Source organism: Malaclemys terrapin, chromosome 3, assembly GCF_027887155.1.
Source record: "Malaclemys terrapin pileata isolate rMalTer1 chromosome 3, rMalTer1.hap1, whole genome shotgun sequence".
In the NCBI taxonomy this organism is placed as follows: domain Eukaryota; kingdom Metazoa; phylum Chordata; order Testudines; family Emydidae; genus Malaclemys; species Malaclemys terrapin.
In genome coordinates, this window is record NC_071507.1 from 139693918 (window position 1) to 139712013 (window position 18096).

Consider the following 18096-nt stretch of genomic DNA (forward strand, 5'->3'; position numbering starts at 1 on the left):
TGTTTAGTTTTGCAAGTTGAATATATTTCTTTAGGTTTCAGAGTAGCAGCCGTGTTAGTCTGTATCCGCAAAAAGAAGAACAGGAGTACTTGTGGCACCTTAGAGACTAACAAATTTATTAGAGCATAAGCTTTCGTGGACTACAGCCCACTTCTTCGGATGCATATCATGATATGATATGATATATGCATCCGAAGAAGTGGGCTGTAGTCCACGAAAGCTTATGCTCTAATAAATTTGTTAGTCTCTAAGGTGCCACAAGTACTCCTGTTCTTCTTTTTATATTTCTTTAGAAGACCTGGCCCAAAAGGCAAAATAGCAGATACTGTCATGTCCAGTATTTAAGAATGGCAGGCAAGACTTTCATTAATTTTCATTAAGATGCTGCTTAAGTTCTGTCATGTTTGTTCTGGTTTTACAGATTATCTTTTAAATAATCCCATTCTATTATATTCCAGTCCTTATGCTGCACTTATCATCATAGTATCTGAATGCCTACCAGTAGTGCATTAAGCAGCATGACTAACATCTGTCATGTATTGTTTGTTCTTTCATCCTCTTTCCATGGGAAAAACATGTGCAGTAGAGTGTCTTGTTTTGGTAGGGATTTTGGTTTGTGTTTTAGAAATATGCCTGTTGTTATGTATTTATATAGCAAGGTCAAAGAAAATGCACTTTGTACTTGTAATGGGAGGTTTGTCATTAGTTCCTGCGGGAGTTCATTCCACAAACAAATAGGAAAAAGCTCTGACTCCTGCACGGATGAGCTTTACCCTTATCATAGAAAGTCCCACTGTGCCAGAGCATCATAGTTGTTATCCAATGTCTTCATCCTGGAGCAGTACGCAGTTTTTCAGATATTCTGGGCCCAGGCCATAGAGCTCCTTGAAGATAAGGACCCAGACCTTGAACTTGATTCAAAATTCTATGGCAAGTCACTGTAGGGAGCAGAGGACAGGTATGATTTGCTTGTGATAGTCTGTGTTGCTGAGGAGAAAAGAGACCTTAGCCTCATAGAAAACCAGCAAGATGGACTCTGAGCCCTCTCTCCAGGCAATCTTGGAAACAACAAAGGGAAAATGATGATACTGTATTTAAGAGAATGAATATTTTCTTCTGTATGGTATTTGCTGATTGTCTATATGTTATAGAAACTCTGGCACAATTGAAACTGGCGGATACAAATGGTAATGTGCTGAATAATGTACAAATATACTTTCTGCTTGTTTGGCAGAGGTTCAGATGTGTAAAAAGGGTAGTTATTAAAGAATAGGGGGGAATGGAATGACGTGTTAGAGGGCCCACAGTGTTTTGAAATTAAGCTTGTTTTCTTTTAAAATAATTTTTGCTTCAGAATGTATAAGATAGTATCTGAAGGTCTGCAAATCCATTCTTACTGGAGTATTCTCATTGAAATCTGTGCCCCCCCGCCCCATGCCAGTGCGCCTCACTAAGGGTTTGCAACCGCTGAGCTTAAATTATTTTAAAATGCAACTTTGTTGGCATCTGGATCCAAATTACAATTGTTTATTAAAATCGAAAGTAAACAAGCTAGTTTCAGACAGCTTGTGTGGTTTTGGAATATGAACAGTTGCTAAATATGAAATTACCCACTTGCTGTATTATTCAGTGTTTTATGGCAAAAAAAACCCCCCAATCTAGTAGAAATTTTATATTTTTGATAAAGACGTAACAATCTAATTTAGGCAATAGTTTAACCCAAAGATACAGTCCAAGAGAAATCCTGCCCCCTCAACTTGAGGGGAATTTTCTCATTGATTTCAGTGGGGACAGGATTTTAATTTAATTTCTTGTACTGGAATGAACCTCTACTAGGATATGGTAAAATCCTTTAAAGATCAATTGGGGGATATATTTATATAGTTTAAATATATAAGAAACCTCAGTGACCAAAGCCAATAAAATGATGAATGATCTGTTACTGATAATATTCACTTTAGAGACAAAAGACAATCCCAGTTAAGCAGAGAGATAGTTTGATTTGAAACCTCCAGGGATTGTGAGGCATGTATAGGAAATAATGGCGTATTTTTCTTTTCAATCCCTTTGCCATTTATCCATTGATGGCTCTGGCCCTCTACTAGCATGAAGCCAGGTATGTCGTTTGTCACTGTATCCAAACAACTCCCCAGCCACAGCCTGGCCATCCTGAGGCCTGCCTAAGGCTCAGACACCTTCCAAGGAGCAGTAACTCACACTAGAGAGCAGGACACTTGGCGTTACTTACCATGGACATTCTGCGTCCCATTGCAGAAGGGGGTGGTGGGGTGATGGGTGGGCTGCTCTCCTCTCTGCATTTGGCTTCAGAGCTGGAGCCGTTCCTGGAGTCGGAGCTCTCCGAGTCACTGGCCAGCTGGTTCTCGGACAGCACCCTGGACAGGAAGCTGGCCTTGCGATTGCCCTGATAGTGCCCGCTGTCCGGAGAGTCACCGCGATCGTCCCCGTAGTCTTTGCAGCTGCCCACCCGGCTGTGTTTGCGGAGTACATTGCGGAGGGCTTGGGGAATCTCCAGCGGACCGGCACTAGTGGGGGTCTTGGCCGGCTGCACAGCGTTCCTGGGCGGCTCCGGGATGTGCTGTTCGCTCCCTGGGCAGCTCTCGATGCCCTGCTGGGGCTGCTTGTGGGTCTCCTCGCTGCTGGAGGAAGGGTGTCGGGATGGCTGTCCCAGGTGCTGGTTGGGGAGCTGTCTGTAGTGCTGCTCCCTTTCCCGGGGGTGCTCCGGGTGCTTGTAGAGACGAGGGACCTGTCCATGGTGCTGCTCGCTTCTAGGCCTGTCTGTGCTGCACCGGCGCTGCTCAGCACCCATCCCTCCTGGCCTCTGGCAAGTATCAGCAGGTGCCTGAAGCACTTTGTATCCTTGTACTGGGGGCAGGTAAACAGGCAGCCCACCCTGCTGGTTTGGCAACAGTTTATAGCTGCTCTGGGGGGAGGAATTGCTCATGATGCAAACTTGCTGCACCACTGAGTTCTTCTTCAAGGTGCAAATGCTTGTCTCCTCTGCCATCGCTGCCTCTCTTCTCTGCCTCCCATGCAGGGTCTTCTTTATCTTCTTTATCCCCAGGTGGATAATCTCCAGGATGTTCAGGAACAGGGAGACGGCTGCGATGCTATGCATGAAAATCATAAAGATGGTCTTCTCTGTGGGTCTAGACACAAAACAATCTACCGTGTTAGGGCACGGAGGACGAGTGCATTTGTAGAGGGGATACATTTGAAGCCCATATAAAAGATACTGACCTATCATAAAGCCCACTTCCACCGCTGAGCGGGTCAAGATATGCAGGACGTAGGTGCGCAATAGGGACCCTCTCAAGGGCGCTTTGTTCACTTTCTTCTGTTCTTCTAACTTCCTCAGCTCCCTCTCCATTCTCTTGTGCTCCTCCGGGACCGGCTCCAGCTCTTCCAGCTGGGCTCTCAGATGGGTTTTCTTCTTCTGCCTCTCTTTCTCAAGGGCCCTAAGTCTATAAAGTGCATGTCCCATGTACACTAGGGATGGGGAAGAGACAAAGATGATCTGAAGCACCCAGTATCTGATCAGAGAGATGGGGAAGGCTTTGTCATAACAGACATTGCTGCAGCCAGGTTGCTCAGTGTTACAAATGAATTCAGACTGCTCGTCATCCCAAACATCTTCAGCAGCCACTCCCAGCACCAGCATCCGGAAGATGAAAAGGATAGTGAGCCAGATTTTTCCCACGATGGTGGAGTGGATGTGCACTTCCTCGAGGATGCTGCCTAGCAAGTTCCAATCCCCCATCATCAGAGGCTCATGTCTGAAATGGAAAATCCCATGTCATTAAAGCATCCCCCATTAAGCTGCATTTCTATAGGAACTGGAGATTTTCAGCTGTGTTCAATAATGTTTTTTCATATTTCTTTATGATACATCCATACGGGAAGAGATTTTAGAAGTTCATGAGTTTTCCAATCAATGGCTCATTAATACACACACAAAATTAACATCATATTAAGGAGGGGGGTGAAAGATGCAAAAGCAAGATCGTACTAAGCCCTTAGAGGCTGTTTTCAGCAATAAACTTTTGAAGCTGTTTCCTCACTTATTGGTTTACATCACATCCTTACTATTATTGAAGCAGTTGATTTTCTTTTTCATTATCATTGTTCATATTATCATGCTATAGCTGGCAGCAGCTTCACCCACTCAATTTCTATGGCAGTGGCGCCGGCTTTGGCTTTGAATATGAGACAGCTACGGCAGTGTGGCGATAACTCAGGCAGGCAAACTAAGCTCATTGACGGTACTTTGAAATGTAGGCCTGACATGAGACTTTTATTGCTAGTACCTTACATCTGTAATAGACCCTTTCATCCCATGGCTTCCTACCATCTATGGGCACAAATGAAAAGTTTTCATATTCATTCATTCTGAGCACATTTCTAACTTTACACCTCTGGGTAGTCTCATTAAATTCAACAGGAATACTCACATGCAAAGAATTTGCGGGGGATGGGGGGGAGGAAGGCTTAGATTTTATTAGGGCAAAGTCTTACAGAAGTCAATGGGGTTTTGGCTTGATCACTAATTTTAGGATTTATGAGTATCTTTACAGATAGAATGAGGAACACAACTGAGTGATATAAAGATTTTTAACAGTGAGTGTGGGAAAATCCATTTAATTAGCTGAAGTCCAAAGGCCCTTGTGCTCTTCACCAAATGGGACCTAAATTCTGCAACAAGAGCCCTTGGTTTCTGAGGCACCTCAGTGCAGCCGGTTATGGAGATTCTGTGGGAACTTCATATAAGTTCTCAAATCGATATTTAAAAAAAATGTAATGTGAACATGGATGTTATATTCAGTATCACTTCCCTTATATTTCACTAACATGGTAAAATACTGGAAGCCACTGGAACCTCATCTACACTAGGGCTCTCACTTGTGCTTACACCAGTTCAGCTGAACTAGACCTAGCACTGGTGGGAATTTTTTGCTAAAATTCCTTAGCGTAGGCAAAGTGGAAGATGTACAAGTGTGGCTTTTACTAGCCTGAGACTTTGAGATTATGTTCGAATGTTCTTCCTTTATGTGTTTCGTTTCTTCTCATACAAACAGTGTTTAAATGAAGTTATAAATTGTTTTTCACTGCCAAGTTCTGATAGAGCATCCTAGGAGTAGAGAACATCTCAACCTTTGGAGGAGGAAAAACAAGTGGGTTTATCTGTGTAGGGAACCTAAGCCATATTTCAATTTAGGCTTGAGTAACTTTAGTTGGCCAAATGTTTAATGAAAGTTCAATTACTAGGAGATGTTTGAAGCAGCTTTCTGGTTTGTAGGCAAAAGGTTAATAGAATAACGTCATCCACTTGCCATAGACTTTGTCCCACCTCTTAGAGTTCTTTTCCCAGTGTCTTAACACTCTGTCATGAGGATGTGTGGGAATGTGTGGGTAAGTAAACACTGACAAATTATTAATTATATTTAAACAAAGAAGACAGTGATGTCTTGGGCCTAAGTGAAAGTCTATCATTTCCTTAACACATGGTACTTTCTTGTATCCTGTTTTCAACAGACATCCATTTGTGGTTATTGTTAAAGACATTCACACTTTAACTTAGAATCTTTGATGTGACTTCAAGATCAAGATGCCAAGTCTTTGGCTCACATCAAATTACAACTACCAGCCTTTAACATCTAACTGGCCTGTGAAGATATTGACATATTCCCTGAGGCGGAGTAAGGACATTGATCACTATAAAAGACTAAGCTATGTAGACAGAAAGGGAGGGAGGCGATTTCTTGCATCAACAAGGACACCCAGAGTGGTATATTCAGTTTTCTTCCCTGGACTTGCCATTCAAAGAATAAGAGGTGAAAGACTCTGACCTTCTGCTAAGCCAAGCCTGAAGTCTACAACTGAGAGAGAGGAGAGACCAAATTCTCCCTCACCCACATGCAAAAAAATCTTCATTTCATCCTAATGATACCAGTAAATATCAACTTAGTTCCAAACTAATACCAGTCATGTGAACTGAAGACTTTAAGAACGTGTGAAAATCCTCTGCAGAGCAATTCAAGAACATTAGAATAGTTCCAAGTCCCATTAGTACAAGTGTGTGTGTCTTTCTCTTTGTTTGTCACTAACTGTTCCCCAAAGTAGACACTAAACCCCTTAGTCTGTTACCTAAACAGCAAGCGATCTCTGGGTTAAATGAGTGTCATTCTAAAGATGCAGAGTATGGGATTCTATAAATAATTTTGTATTTGTGCCAGACTGCCAGAAAGATGTGGGCATTGTGTTCAAGCGGGGTGGAGAAACAGATTAAATAAACCACAGTTTGATGTAGTTTCTGTGAACAGTAAAACTCAACAAGAGAAAGCCAAAAGAGGAAGTTACTAGGAAATCATTCTAAGAGCTGTACTTCCTTAAAACCAAGGCAAGAACTAGCTCTTGCTTTTAACAGATGCCTAGCAAAATTGCTGAAATCAAAGGGAACAGTTTATCCCCTTAACCTTCCTGTGACATACTAGGAGAATTGTTTTCCTTAATTTGTTTATAATCATTCAATGTAGTTACTTACTGTAGTAATTGGTGAGCCAGATAAATTAAACCATCAATGTATTGCTTATACTTTAATTATAATCTTAATTCGATGATTGCATTTTTATTGTAAACTTGATAAGTTAAATTAGCTAGTGACGTTTTGCTTAAACTCACATTTGTTTTCTAACTGCTTGCTTAACCTTTTAATAAATGGATAAAAGATCTGCTGGAATGTTTTATCTCCCAAAACTTCAACACAAACAAAGTAATGTATGTAGAGATAAAAGGTGAAGCTATTAAAATCATTCCTGAACCATCATACATTTTAATTATTTAAAATAATACCCAATTATCCCTCCAAGTGGGTCTTTAAAGAAAGCAGGAGGCAGTGGGGAGTGGGGGAGGTCTTGAGAGTGGTATCTGTCTCTAACCATAGAGATAACACAACCAGTAGATGGCAGAAGTGGTTTCCTGCTGGCAAAAAATAAGAATTCTGACAATGGCTCATTGTTACAGTATTTATAGTCTTGGCTGAAAACTCTCAATAACATGCATTATACTAATAAGCCACATTCTTTCAGTCTTTCTAGCCATCTTCACATTTTTTATCCTCTTTGGGACACTCTCTCAGCATTTCCAGCTGCTCTGGACTTTTCTTTTCCTTCTACATCCTTTATGGTTAGGGATGACCGGAAAACAAGAATTTAATTTTCATGGAAAAATGGTTGAGATTTTGGAATTTGTTTTCATTCCAGTGTGGAATGAAACAGACATTTCAAAAATATTGAATGAAAAGTTGAGAGGGAGAGGCTAACCACCCTCACCCTCCAAGATTGGAACGGGGACTTCAACGTCGGTATCCCACATTACAGGTGAATACCTTAACCATTCAGACACTTGGTTATTCTGGTCCTTTTCTCTAGCTCTCTGATTTAGACCAGAAATTCTGTCCTGAACCTGAGAAAGTTTGTTTTCCTGACCATTTGAATCCTCACTTGAACTTCCTTTTGACACTGAGAATTTGTTCAGGAAACCTAATTATTCCTGGTATTCTCTTAGCTTTCCTGATGTATCTGGGATACCTTCTCTGCTCCACTCTATTTTTCCAGTTATCCACAAAACCAGAGACATTGGAACTCTTCAGAAGAAAATAGTAATGAATTTCCCCTCTCTTTGTGGAATACTGTATTGGTATTTCTTATGTTATATAACAGATTTCTATTACATTAACTATATTACTATATAACTTCAGAATCCACAGAAATCTGGGGGGTGAAAAGGTTTGGCAAATTCTGAAACTTTCACTAGAAAATGTTACATCACAAGCTTTTTTAATGGGCACTGCGTGACCTATTTTTCAGATCTTGCAAATGAGATTCATAGTCTGAATTCAACAACAACAGTAATGCCATGTTAGCAAACACCCCTAGACCTCAGTGAATTCAATCAAATTATAAAATATCCAGCAGTAAAGTGGGAGATCCAGTGATACACCTAATCACAAGCTTCCACTCCTAAGGCATTCAAGGGGCTGTGTATTCCTTAGCGGTGTTTGCTGATGGATCGGATTATGTTACTGCACAGCTTGCCTGGAAAGGTGATTCACCCTATGGAAGGTGCAGCAGTGAAACTAAGAAATCTTATGTAACATTTGCTGAGTTGCAAGAGCCTGATCTAATGCTTGTTGAAGTCAGTGGGCTTTGGATCAGGCCCTAAGTGATAGGGCCTGCCCAGGCTTTTTCGGCGGCAATTCAGCGGTGGGTCCTTTGCTCCGAGAGGGACTGAGGGGCCCGCTGCCAAATTGCCACCAAAGACCGCAAGCATCTGCTTCGTTCGCTGGTGCCTGGTGCCTGCCCTGCTAAGTGAGGTGCTGGCTTGTAGATGCAACAGCAAAGGGGAGACAAAGCCTTCTTTTAATGCCAAGAAAGAAGAGGCAGGGGAAACCTAGCATCTTTCTAGCAGAGGAAGAATAGCAATAATGTCCTTTGGCTAATGGGAGGCCAAAGCATCCATTCTGGGGAGGACATAGAGGGGCATGAACATACTGCCTTGAGTCTAGCAAAGCATTTGGTTCTTAGCTTGCCTTTGCCAGTATTTAAATAGCTGTATCCTAGAATCTCTGGTATAGTTCACACTTTTACTGCTGATATTATTTGAAGACCATTTACTTGAATGGCTGGGTTGGCAGAACAACAATGCGGTTTATATGGTGAAGGCTCTCCCTGCAATGGAAAACCTAGTCTTTTTATGAAAACCATCATTCTAGAGAAAAAGCTAAAACCATGTTAAGACCTAAAATGAAAGGATCAGCAATATTGTTGCAATAGTAATTTTCCAGTGTCCCTAACTCACTTGCTTTCAGTGGTATTATCTGGGTGCCTTTTAACAATCTGATCTTTAATATCAGTCTCAGAGTCGAAGTAGCTGGGTGCGAAGGGAAAAAATCCCCTTACGATACAATGGTGAGATTTTTTAATTTTTTTTTTCTTAAATTATGAAAAGTACAATAGTACTATTATATATCTTGGACATTTCTAATTACACTTTTTGAAATACCAAAAAGGCTCAGGTGACATTACAGGTTGTCCAAATGTGATTTTTATTTTTATATTAAACTTTTAAAAGTCATGCACAAAAATTATTGAGGAAAATCAATTTGTCTTGTGGGGAAAAGTGAGTTTGGCATTTTTATTGATTTATTTTCTAATTAAATTTTAGTTTGATTCTTTTACGTAATTAAAAAAAATCACTTCTCAGTTGAATGTGTGTCAGTTTTGTCCCCTATGATTTGCAAAGGCTGAGTTACAAACCGGTTAAATTCTAACAGATATTTTAAAGATACATGGACTGCTGTTATAACCTATCACTAAAGTATTTACAAGATCACTGCTGATTAAGTTACCAGCTTTTCCGAAGGATAATTTCTATGCAAAAAGTGAAATATTAATTTACAAATTCTTTTTCTGTATTATTTCTACATGTTTTAATTTGGATGTCTTCACTTCAAGCACATACACATATCTGTCTGCTCCACACTTTCCCCATACATGAGTTAAGATATTTTTCTGCTGCTTACCTTATGAGAAATTTCTTGGTTATTAGTAGCTTAGAACATTACAGATGGATTCTAGACAGTTGCTGAATGTTATAGCCCAGAGAGCTTCCTTTGAAATTGATATTCTTTTCGTTTGTTTGTTTGTTTTTGAAGACCAAAAACATAGATGTGGAACAGTTGGCACGCTGAACACAATTCATAGTTCTGTGAATGTGAATGCTGGGATCACTGAGTCAAACTATATATGCAGAGTTTGATCAGCTGGTGATGGAATGGTGCCCCTAGCCAGAATTATCATGCAATTATTTTAGTCAGTGGCTTCTAACAAAGTCATGTCCCAAGGCTCAGCATGTACTTCAATGCTTTATAACGTCCCTGCTAATTATTTTCTTCAAATCCACAAAGGCTATGCCTTCTTGCTGATCCGATTCATAAATGAAAGTTTATTTTGTAAAATGAATAAATAACCTCCCTTTACTGTGCTAGAGATTCATATGTTTTCTTTACATTCCATTAGTTTCCATGTGAATCAATGGTGAGTGATCAATCGGTCATGTCCGATTTCACAGTCTGTTGCCTAGTGAGTTAAATTAGCATCTGTTAGGGGGATACTTTGAAACTATAGGCAGTTGAACATGGATATATATGAAAGTGGAAACCTGTAAAAGACTATTCAGAATCTTTTGTTAGCTGCACAGTTTTCCTGACAGTTAAGAAATTCTGATGCTGTGTTTGTGATCCAAAGAGACCCAGATTTTCAAAGATGCGGTGTGAGGTGCAAAGTTCACAATGGTTTTCTGCAGCATAGTATATTTGCTTTAGCACAGGGCTTCTCTTTTTTTTAATCCCCCATAAAGTGGAATATTTCTTGAGAGAGGTTCTTATGTGGATCACTTCCCACTTCAGTTTCACAATCTCAGTTCCACAATGTCAGTAATATTTTCCATGTATTTTTTTCTAACTGTGCTCTCTGTCACAATGACTGACTGTAAATGTACAACTAAAAATTAAATTCCTCACCTTTTGTCTTTAACTCCATTATCTCTTGTTTATTCCATTTCCTCTCCCTTCTCCAGCAGATGTAATATGACAGCCTTTTCCTACAATCACCCTGGACATAGATGCTGCATTTTTCAGCCATTCCTCATGAAGACACATTGGGCTTTCCTTGTTTTATTTAGCTGTACTACAGTAGTGCCCAGAGGCCCCAACTCAGATCTAGGCTCCATTTCACTAGACTTTGTACAAACACATTATAAATCCCAAAGAGCTTGCAGTCTAAATAGCACTTCCTTTCCACTATCATTTTTTTGGGGTCTGATATAGATTTTACAGATGAAGAACTGAGCCACAGCATACGTGGTTCGATTGGCACCCGAGTTAGCCTAGCCTGGGTGTGACCAGCCACACTGCAAGGCCATACCCGGGTTACTACATCCTCATTGGTGCTGCCCTCCCCCATGGGGGACTTCTGGGAGTGTATCCCATGGTTCCCTTGTGCTGCGGTAAACTAAGAACCAATATGATTTTTTACCAGTGAATTGTGGGAGAACTTGTCAGTACTTCTGGGCACATGGGGGAATAGTGGGAAGCCACTAGAGGACTATCCGCATTCAAGTGATTTAGCCTGCATCCTCACTCCAAAGTTAGCAATTTACCAGCCTCCAAGTGAAAGTAGCACCTAAACTCTAGCCCAAGGGTTGGCAACCTTTGGCACGTGGCCCATCAGGATAATCTGCTGGTGGGCCGCGAGACATTTTGTTTACATTTACATCCAACACCTGAAGAACTTTCCAGAGTAGTGAGGAAACCAAGGCAGGGAAAATGCATGTAGGTATGTTTATTTTGCCTAAAATTCTCTTTCTTTCAGGCTTAGCAAAGAGCAATGGGGTATTTAGACTCCTGTGCAAAGTACAGCCATGTGTATGTTTTGCTGGACTTTATCATGTACCCCATAACAGATGAACTGTGAAACAGAAGGCTCATGCCTATGGTGGGATTCTGGAGAATATGTAATAGCTGCTGGGGAGACTTGGGAGAGGTGGCACAAGCTTCAAGACTAGGCAATTGGACCATTGGGGGTCCTCATTGCCAAGAGGGGGTGTCAGTCATGAGGTCTATACCTAGCATGCCTGCCTAGAGGTCCAAAGCCAGGGACAGTGTCTAAATTCTTCCCAGCTTCAGCAGGCTAAGAAGTGGAAAGAAGTGGATCTTGGATAGTTTCTTCCCTGGTTGGCCCACTACTTTATGCATTGCGAAACTGTCCCCTATGAAACCAAACATTTACAAAGAAAGTACAGGAGCTGCAAGAGAATATCTTAAATGAGACAAACGCATCCTGAACAACTCTACTGCTGATCATACTACCCGAAGCAGAATCCTGTAAATAAGCCACAATACTCTATGAAACAGTGTTCTGACTCTCAGGGTACGTCTATACTTACCTCCGGGTCCGGCGGTGAGCAATCGATCTTCTGGGATCGATTTATCACGTCTTGTCTAGACACGATAAATCGATCCCGGAAGTGCTCGCTGTCGACGCCGGTACTCCTGCTCGGCGAGAGGAGTATGCGGAGTCGATGGGGGAGCCTGCCTGCCACGTGTGGACCCGCAGTAAGTTCCAACTAAGATACTTCGACTTCAGCTACGTTATTCACGTAGCTGAAGTTGCGTATCTTAGTTCGAAGTGGGGGGTTAGTGTGGACCAGCCCCTACGCTCATCTTCCTGTGTGAAGGCAACTTCCCTTTTCAGACAGCTGTGGAAATGTAAACATCTGTAAAGGGGCAAACTTATTTATACTGATCTTTTTCTTCCTGTAACCACTGCTGTGCTGCCTCTCCCATCTATAGCCCTATTGGCAATTTTGTGGGATCTCTTCCATCTAGAGCCTGCTAAGATCCAGGAACAAAGGAGCCTATAGTTTCGCTGTGCCACATTGTGGCACCTCCTCCATCTGTAACTCTGACCACATCAAGGAGAGTCGCTACTCATGGCTGATACCCTGTTTAGGAAGTAATTTTGTGACTGAGATTGGTGGTGGTGTCTGGAAGCTGAGAATTTCACTTGGCAAAAATAACTTCATCAAAGTCCCCAGACGCAAATCTGTAACAGCACTGTGATGTGCCTTTAATAAAATTAGGCTCCCAGAAAATATATAATTGTTTTGGTTCAGGACTTAAGGGTGATGATATAGGGAAGTGGCTCTCAACAGTTCCAGATTATTGTACCCCCTTCAGGAGTCTGATTTGTCTTGTGTACCCCCAAGTTTCACCTCACTTAAAAACTACTTGCTTACAAAATCAGACATAAAAATACAAAAGTTTCACAGCTCATTATTATTGAAAAATTGCTTACTTTCTCCATTTTTACCATATAATTATAAAATAAATCAATTGAAATATAAATATTGTACTTACATTTCAGTGTATACTATATAGAGCAGTATGAACAAGTCATTGTATGAAATTTTAGTTTGTACTGACTTCACTAGTGCTTTTTCATGTAGCCTGTTGTAAAACTAGGCAAATATCTAGATTAGTTAATTACTCCGTGGAAGACCTCTGCATACCCCTGGTTGAGAACCACTGCTATAGGCAGGGCCGTCCAGAGGGGGGGGGGCAAGTGGGGCAATTTGCCCCGGATCCCGCAGGGCCCCCACGAGAGTTTTTCAGAGCCCCTGGAGCGGGGTCCTTCACTCGCTCCGGGGGCCCTGGAAAACTTTCGCGGGGCCCGGGGCCCCGGAGCTTCTTCCGCTCCAGGTCTTTGGCAGCAATTCAGCGGCGGGGGGTCCTTCCACTCCAGGACCCGCCACCGAAGTGCCCTGAACACCCACCGCCGAAGTGTCGGGTCTTCGGCAGCAATTCGGCGCGGGGGCCTCCTGCCGCTGAAGACCCCAGGCTTCCTGAATCCTCTGGGCGGCCCTGGCTATAGGGTATTTTTGTTTGAGGGTAGAAAGAAGCTGGGTTTGACTGTAGGACAGACAGAAATGTTAGTATCTTTTTTTCTCTCTGTCATTAGGCTTTTCTGGGTTTATTTTTTGTGAAAGGGTTATAAGGGATAAAGTTTCATCTTGGGATTTGTAGAGTGTGTGGGGGAAAATGATAGAAAAATCACCTCCACTTAGGTTATGATAGAAAATCATAACCACTTAGATGACTATTCAAGGTCAGGAATGGGTGATATGCAGGACGTGGCAGAGTTGGGCACTTCTACAGCCTCTTCACCTTCACCATCTCACTGAATGAGTCTGCTTCGGGAAATCTGTTCAAGGAAATAGGAGTCTCATTGTCTTTAAAGCTTGTACTGAGAGAGCAAAATAAAGGTTATATGCCCTTCACAGCTATAAAAAGTGAAGTATCTGTTGATGTGGGGAAATTATGTACCAGTTAGTCAGGCCTGGTCTACACTAGGAAATTAGGTCCGTAAAACTATGTTGCTCAGGTGTGTGAAAAATCCACACCCCTGAGCGACGCAGTTAAACCGACTTAACCCCTGGTGTAGAACGGCACTAGGTTGATGGGAGAATTCTCCCATTGTCCTACCGCCTCTAGGAAGATTGGAGTATGCTGGTTGGAGAAGCCCTCCTGTTCACATAGGTAGCAACTGCAATGAAGAACTACATTGGCACAGCTGCAGCACTTTTAGTGTAGACAAACTCTCAATCTTTTCTTCCCTGGTCTACAGTAGAAGCTGCTGCATTTTATACTAATACAGCAAGAGATAAGGAAGTTGCTAATCACTCTTTCTTTTATATAATGTGTCCATGCTCTACCCACCTCCCTTAGAGTACTTTGGGGCCATTGATCACAAAAAAAAAAGAGCGTGAAAGACTGATGAAACTATACTAAACCCAGCACTTGGAAGAGAAGAAGGTGATCAGAACAGTCAACATGGATTCATCAAGGGCAAGTCATGCCTGACCAACCTGATTGCTCTGGCTCTGTGGATATTAGGAAAGCGGCAGATGTGATATACTTTGACTTTAGCAAAGTTTTTGATACAGTCTCCCACAGTATTCTTGCCAGCAAGTTAAAAAAGTATGGATTGGATGAATGGACTGTAAGGTGGATAGAAAGCTGGCTAAATCATCGGGTTCAATGGGTAGTGTTCAATGGCTTGATGTCTAGTTGGCAGCCGGTATGAAGCGGAGTGCCCCAAGGGTCGGTTCTGGGGCCGGTTTTGTTCAACATCTTCATTAATGATCTGGATGATGGGATGGATTGCACCCTCAGCAAGTTCATGGATGACACTAATGTGGGGGTAGAGGTAGATACACTGGACGGTAGGGATAGGGTTCAGAGTGACTTAGACAAATTGGAGGATTGGGCCAAAAGAAATCTGATGAGGTTCAACAAGGACAAGGGCAGAGTCCTGCACTTAGGATGGAAGAATCACATGCACTGCTACAGGCTGGGGACCGACTGGCTAAGCAGCAGTTCTGCAGAAAAGGACCAGAGATTACAGTTCACGAGGAGCTGGATATGAGCCAATAGTGTGCCTTGTTGCCAAGAAGGCTAACGGCATATTAGGCTGCATTAGTAGGAGCATTGCCAGCAGAGCGAGGGAAGTGATTATTCCCCTCTATTTGGTACTGGTGAGGCCACATCTGGAGTATTGCGTCCAGTTTTGGGCCCCCTCCACACTACAGAAAGGATGTGGACAAATTGGAGAAAGTCCAGCGGAGGGCAATGAAAATGACCAGGGGACTGGGGCACATGACTTATGAGGAGAGGCTGAGGGAACTGGGCTTATTTAGTCTGCAGGAGAGAAGAAAGAGGGAGGATTTGATAGCAGCCTTCAACTACCTGAAGTGGGGTTCCAAAGAGGATTGGTGGTAGGCTGTTCTCAGTGGTGGCAGATGACAGAACAAGGAGCAATGGTCTCAAGTTACAGTGAGGGAGGTCTAGGGTGGATATTAAGAAAAACTATTTCACTAGGAGGGTGGTGAATCACTGGAATGGGTTACCTAGAGAGGTGATAGAATCTCCATCCTTAGAGGGTTTTAAGGCCTGGCTTGACAAAGCCCTGGCTGGGATGAGTTAGTGGATAAATGAATGTTAGACTACTTACATCCATTTGCTGCTGTTGCCTATAGATACCAGCCCACTCTGTCCAAGATAAACACCCTTCTACCGAGACTGCCTGATAGGTGGCCTGTGTAAAATTCATGTCCATGGAAGGGTGCCAGTGGAGTGGGGTAAAGTGTGGGGCTTTGTTGTGGGGGGGCCTGATAGTGTCTTGGCAGCTGAAAGATGGGGAAATAGAGAACCAGGGTTGCAAGATATGAGTTAGGAGGCTTGATTTTTTATCTAGGGTGGAGGCTTGGGAGATGTTTTGGGAAACATGTCATTGTGGAGTTGTCTCACCCACTCTTCCAAACCACCTTCCTGATGCTTCTCTAGTGAGTGCTGCCTCAATACATCATCAGCGCCATAGCTGCCTCCAATCAAGAGATAAGGTTAGGTTGCAAAACAAGAGCTATGCTTTAAAACATCAGGTAGAAATATATATATATATGTAAAATACTTTAATGGCACAATGGGTGTTCTATGGTTTAGTCTTACAGCCACTATAAGCTTTAAATTTAACACCCCACTGAGGTAATGTATACTAAAATTCTGACTTGAAGCTGTTGTAACAGATTGGCCAGCTAATGCCAACAAGGGCAAACTGTACTAAAACCTTTTTGTTTTTTCCTGAGCCAGATCTGACCTGGCTTAGGTGTCTACTTCCCTCTGAGGAATGAGGGTTAGGCCATACCCCTTTCCTTGGCATTTCCTCCTGGCTAACACAGCCAACTCTCCGCCTCAGCAGGCTGTCTTCTGTGAATTCCCTTCCTAGGTGCCTAACTCTTTCCATGCAGTGTATGGCACCTACCACTTGGTGGCAGTGCCTCTTAAATTTAGGCATTGCAATTCTCAGCCTAAATTCCCCCTGTGCTTAACTCGCTGACCCCGCACTGAACCCAGCTTGACTCTGGTGGCCACTGAGACATGAACAGAGAGATAGATTGGGAAGGAAAGGCACCACGACTATACTCTTACAACAAAAAATAGATAACGCATACTCAAGGACTGTGCCTGAGGTTGACGTGTTACTCCACAACTGCTCCACCAGAGCCTTTTTAAATAAGGACAACACAAATTACTGTGGATAGCCTTCGTCTGCTACTAGTCCCTTCATTTGCATGCTGTGATAGTTTTGCAATAGCCTTTGCAAATAAATAGATCAGTATTAGCCCTTTATGATTATGAGAACTGCCTTCTCCTGCAGACTGTTATCCATTGGCCACATTTGTTTTCTGCTGAGATGTTGATACAGTCTGATTTCCTTGAATCCCATCACTTATGGCTCTAGCCTGCATTAGACGGTGGTTGCTTACAATAGTGACTTTATGGACAGGAATGCTCAATGCTACATTTAGAGAGGGAAGACTACCAATCATTCGTAAGCAGGTGGAAGGCTAATCTCAAGAAACCCTCTTTTGTTGCTGAACTGCGTGTTACTTGCTGCTCAATTTCATACCTTTCTAGGAAAGCTGAGAATGCCCTAAATTTAATTCCAGGTGCCTTGGACCCTACAGGCAATCTAAGTAGGTTCCAAGTTTCCTTTATAAGGAAGGCTGCATTTTAATTATGACCCATTGCAAGCTGGCTTTAGGTTGTCAGCTGTCTAGAAGTTTTTGATACAAATGATCATGGGTTGTTGGTTTGGTAACTAACTAGTAGCTGAAGAAGTGCCTTCTACGTCCAGTCATAACTGCCAAATGACACAGTATTATATTTCACATCCACTGCTGATGCTAGCCCTCAAGGTTCTGTCCTATCTCCACTTATAATCAATAGGGAGGTTTCTTAATGAGAGAGGCTGGGGACAGGTATTTGTACCTGGTGGTGGTGTGGGCCCCAAAACACCAGTTGCACCTTCTTCTTCTCTCTCCACTGTTGAATATCTGACCTAATTTTGATTCTCTTGGGGCAGGTCTACACTAACCCCCCCCCAATTCGAACTAAGGTACGCAACTTTAGCTACGTGAATAAGTTCGAAGTACCTTAGTTCGAACTTACCTCGGTCCAGACGCGGCAGGCAGGCTCCCCCGTCGACTTCGCAGTACTCCTCTCGCCGAGCTGGAGTACCGCAGTCGACGGCGAGCACTTCTGGGTTCGACTTATCTCATCCAGACAAGACGCGATAAGGCAAACCCAGAAGTTCGATTTGCTTGCCGCCGAACTACCGGGTACTGTAGACCTACCCTTAGAAATCTAGTTACAGGCTGCTGAGCTGAATTGACTTTGGGCCAATGGTGCACCAGCACTGGGGCTCCCCTGCTATGAGCTGAAATCACTAAAGAGCTAAAATTACTAAGAGCTGAAATCACTTGAGCATTGTGTTAACTAGTGGGGGGGCCTGAAGCTATATTGCTAAGCAGCTGGCAGAGCGGAGCACTTCATGTGACGGCTGGAGCGGCTCATGGTGAAGGCTGTAGCAGAACCCCACAGAGACGTGGGGCAGTCAGCCT

At 42.7% G+C, this 18096-nt stretch overlaps 1 protein-coding gene across 1 annotated transcript; it reads right to left on the reverse strand.

The window, feature by feature from the left end:
• Positions 1 to 2218: 2218 nt before the first annotated feature.
• On the reverse strand, positions 2219 to 3778 carry GJA10 (gap junction protein alpha 10). Its single transcript, XM_054022884.1, has one exon. The coding sequence runs from the start codon at positions 3776 to 3778 to the stop codon at positions 2219 to 2221; it is 1560 nt and encodes a 519-aa protein (XP_053878859.1).
• Positions 3779 to 18096: the final 14318 nt, after the last annotated feature.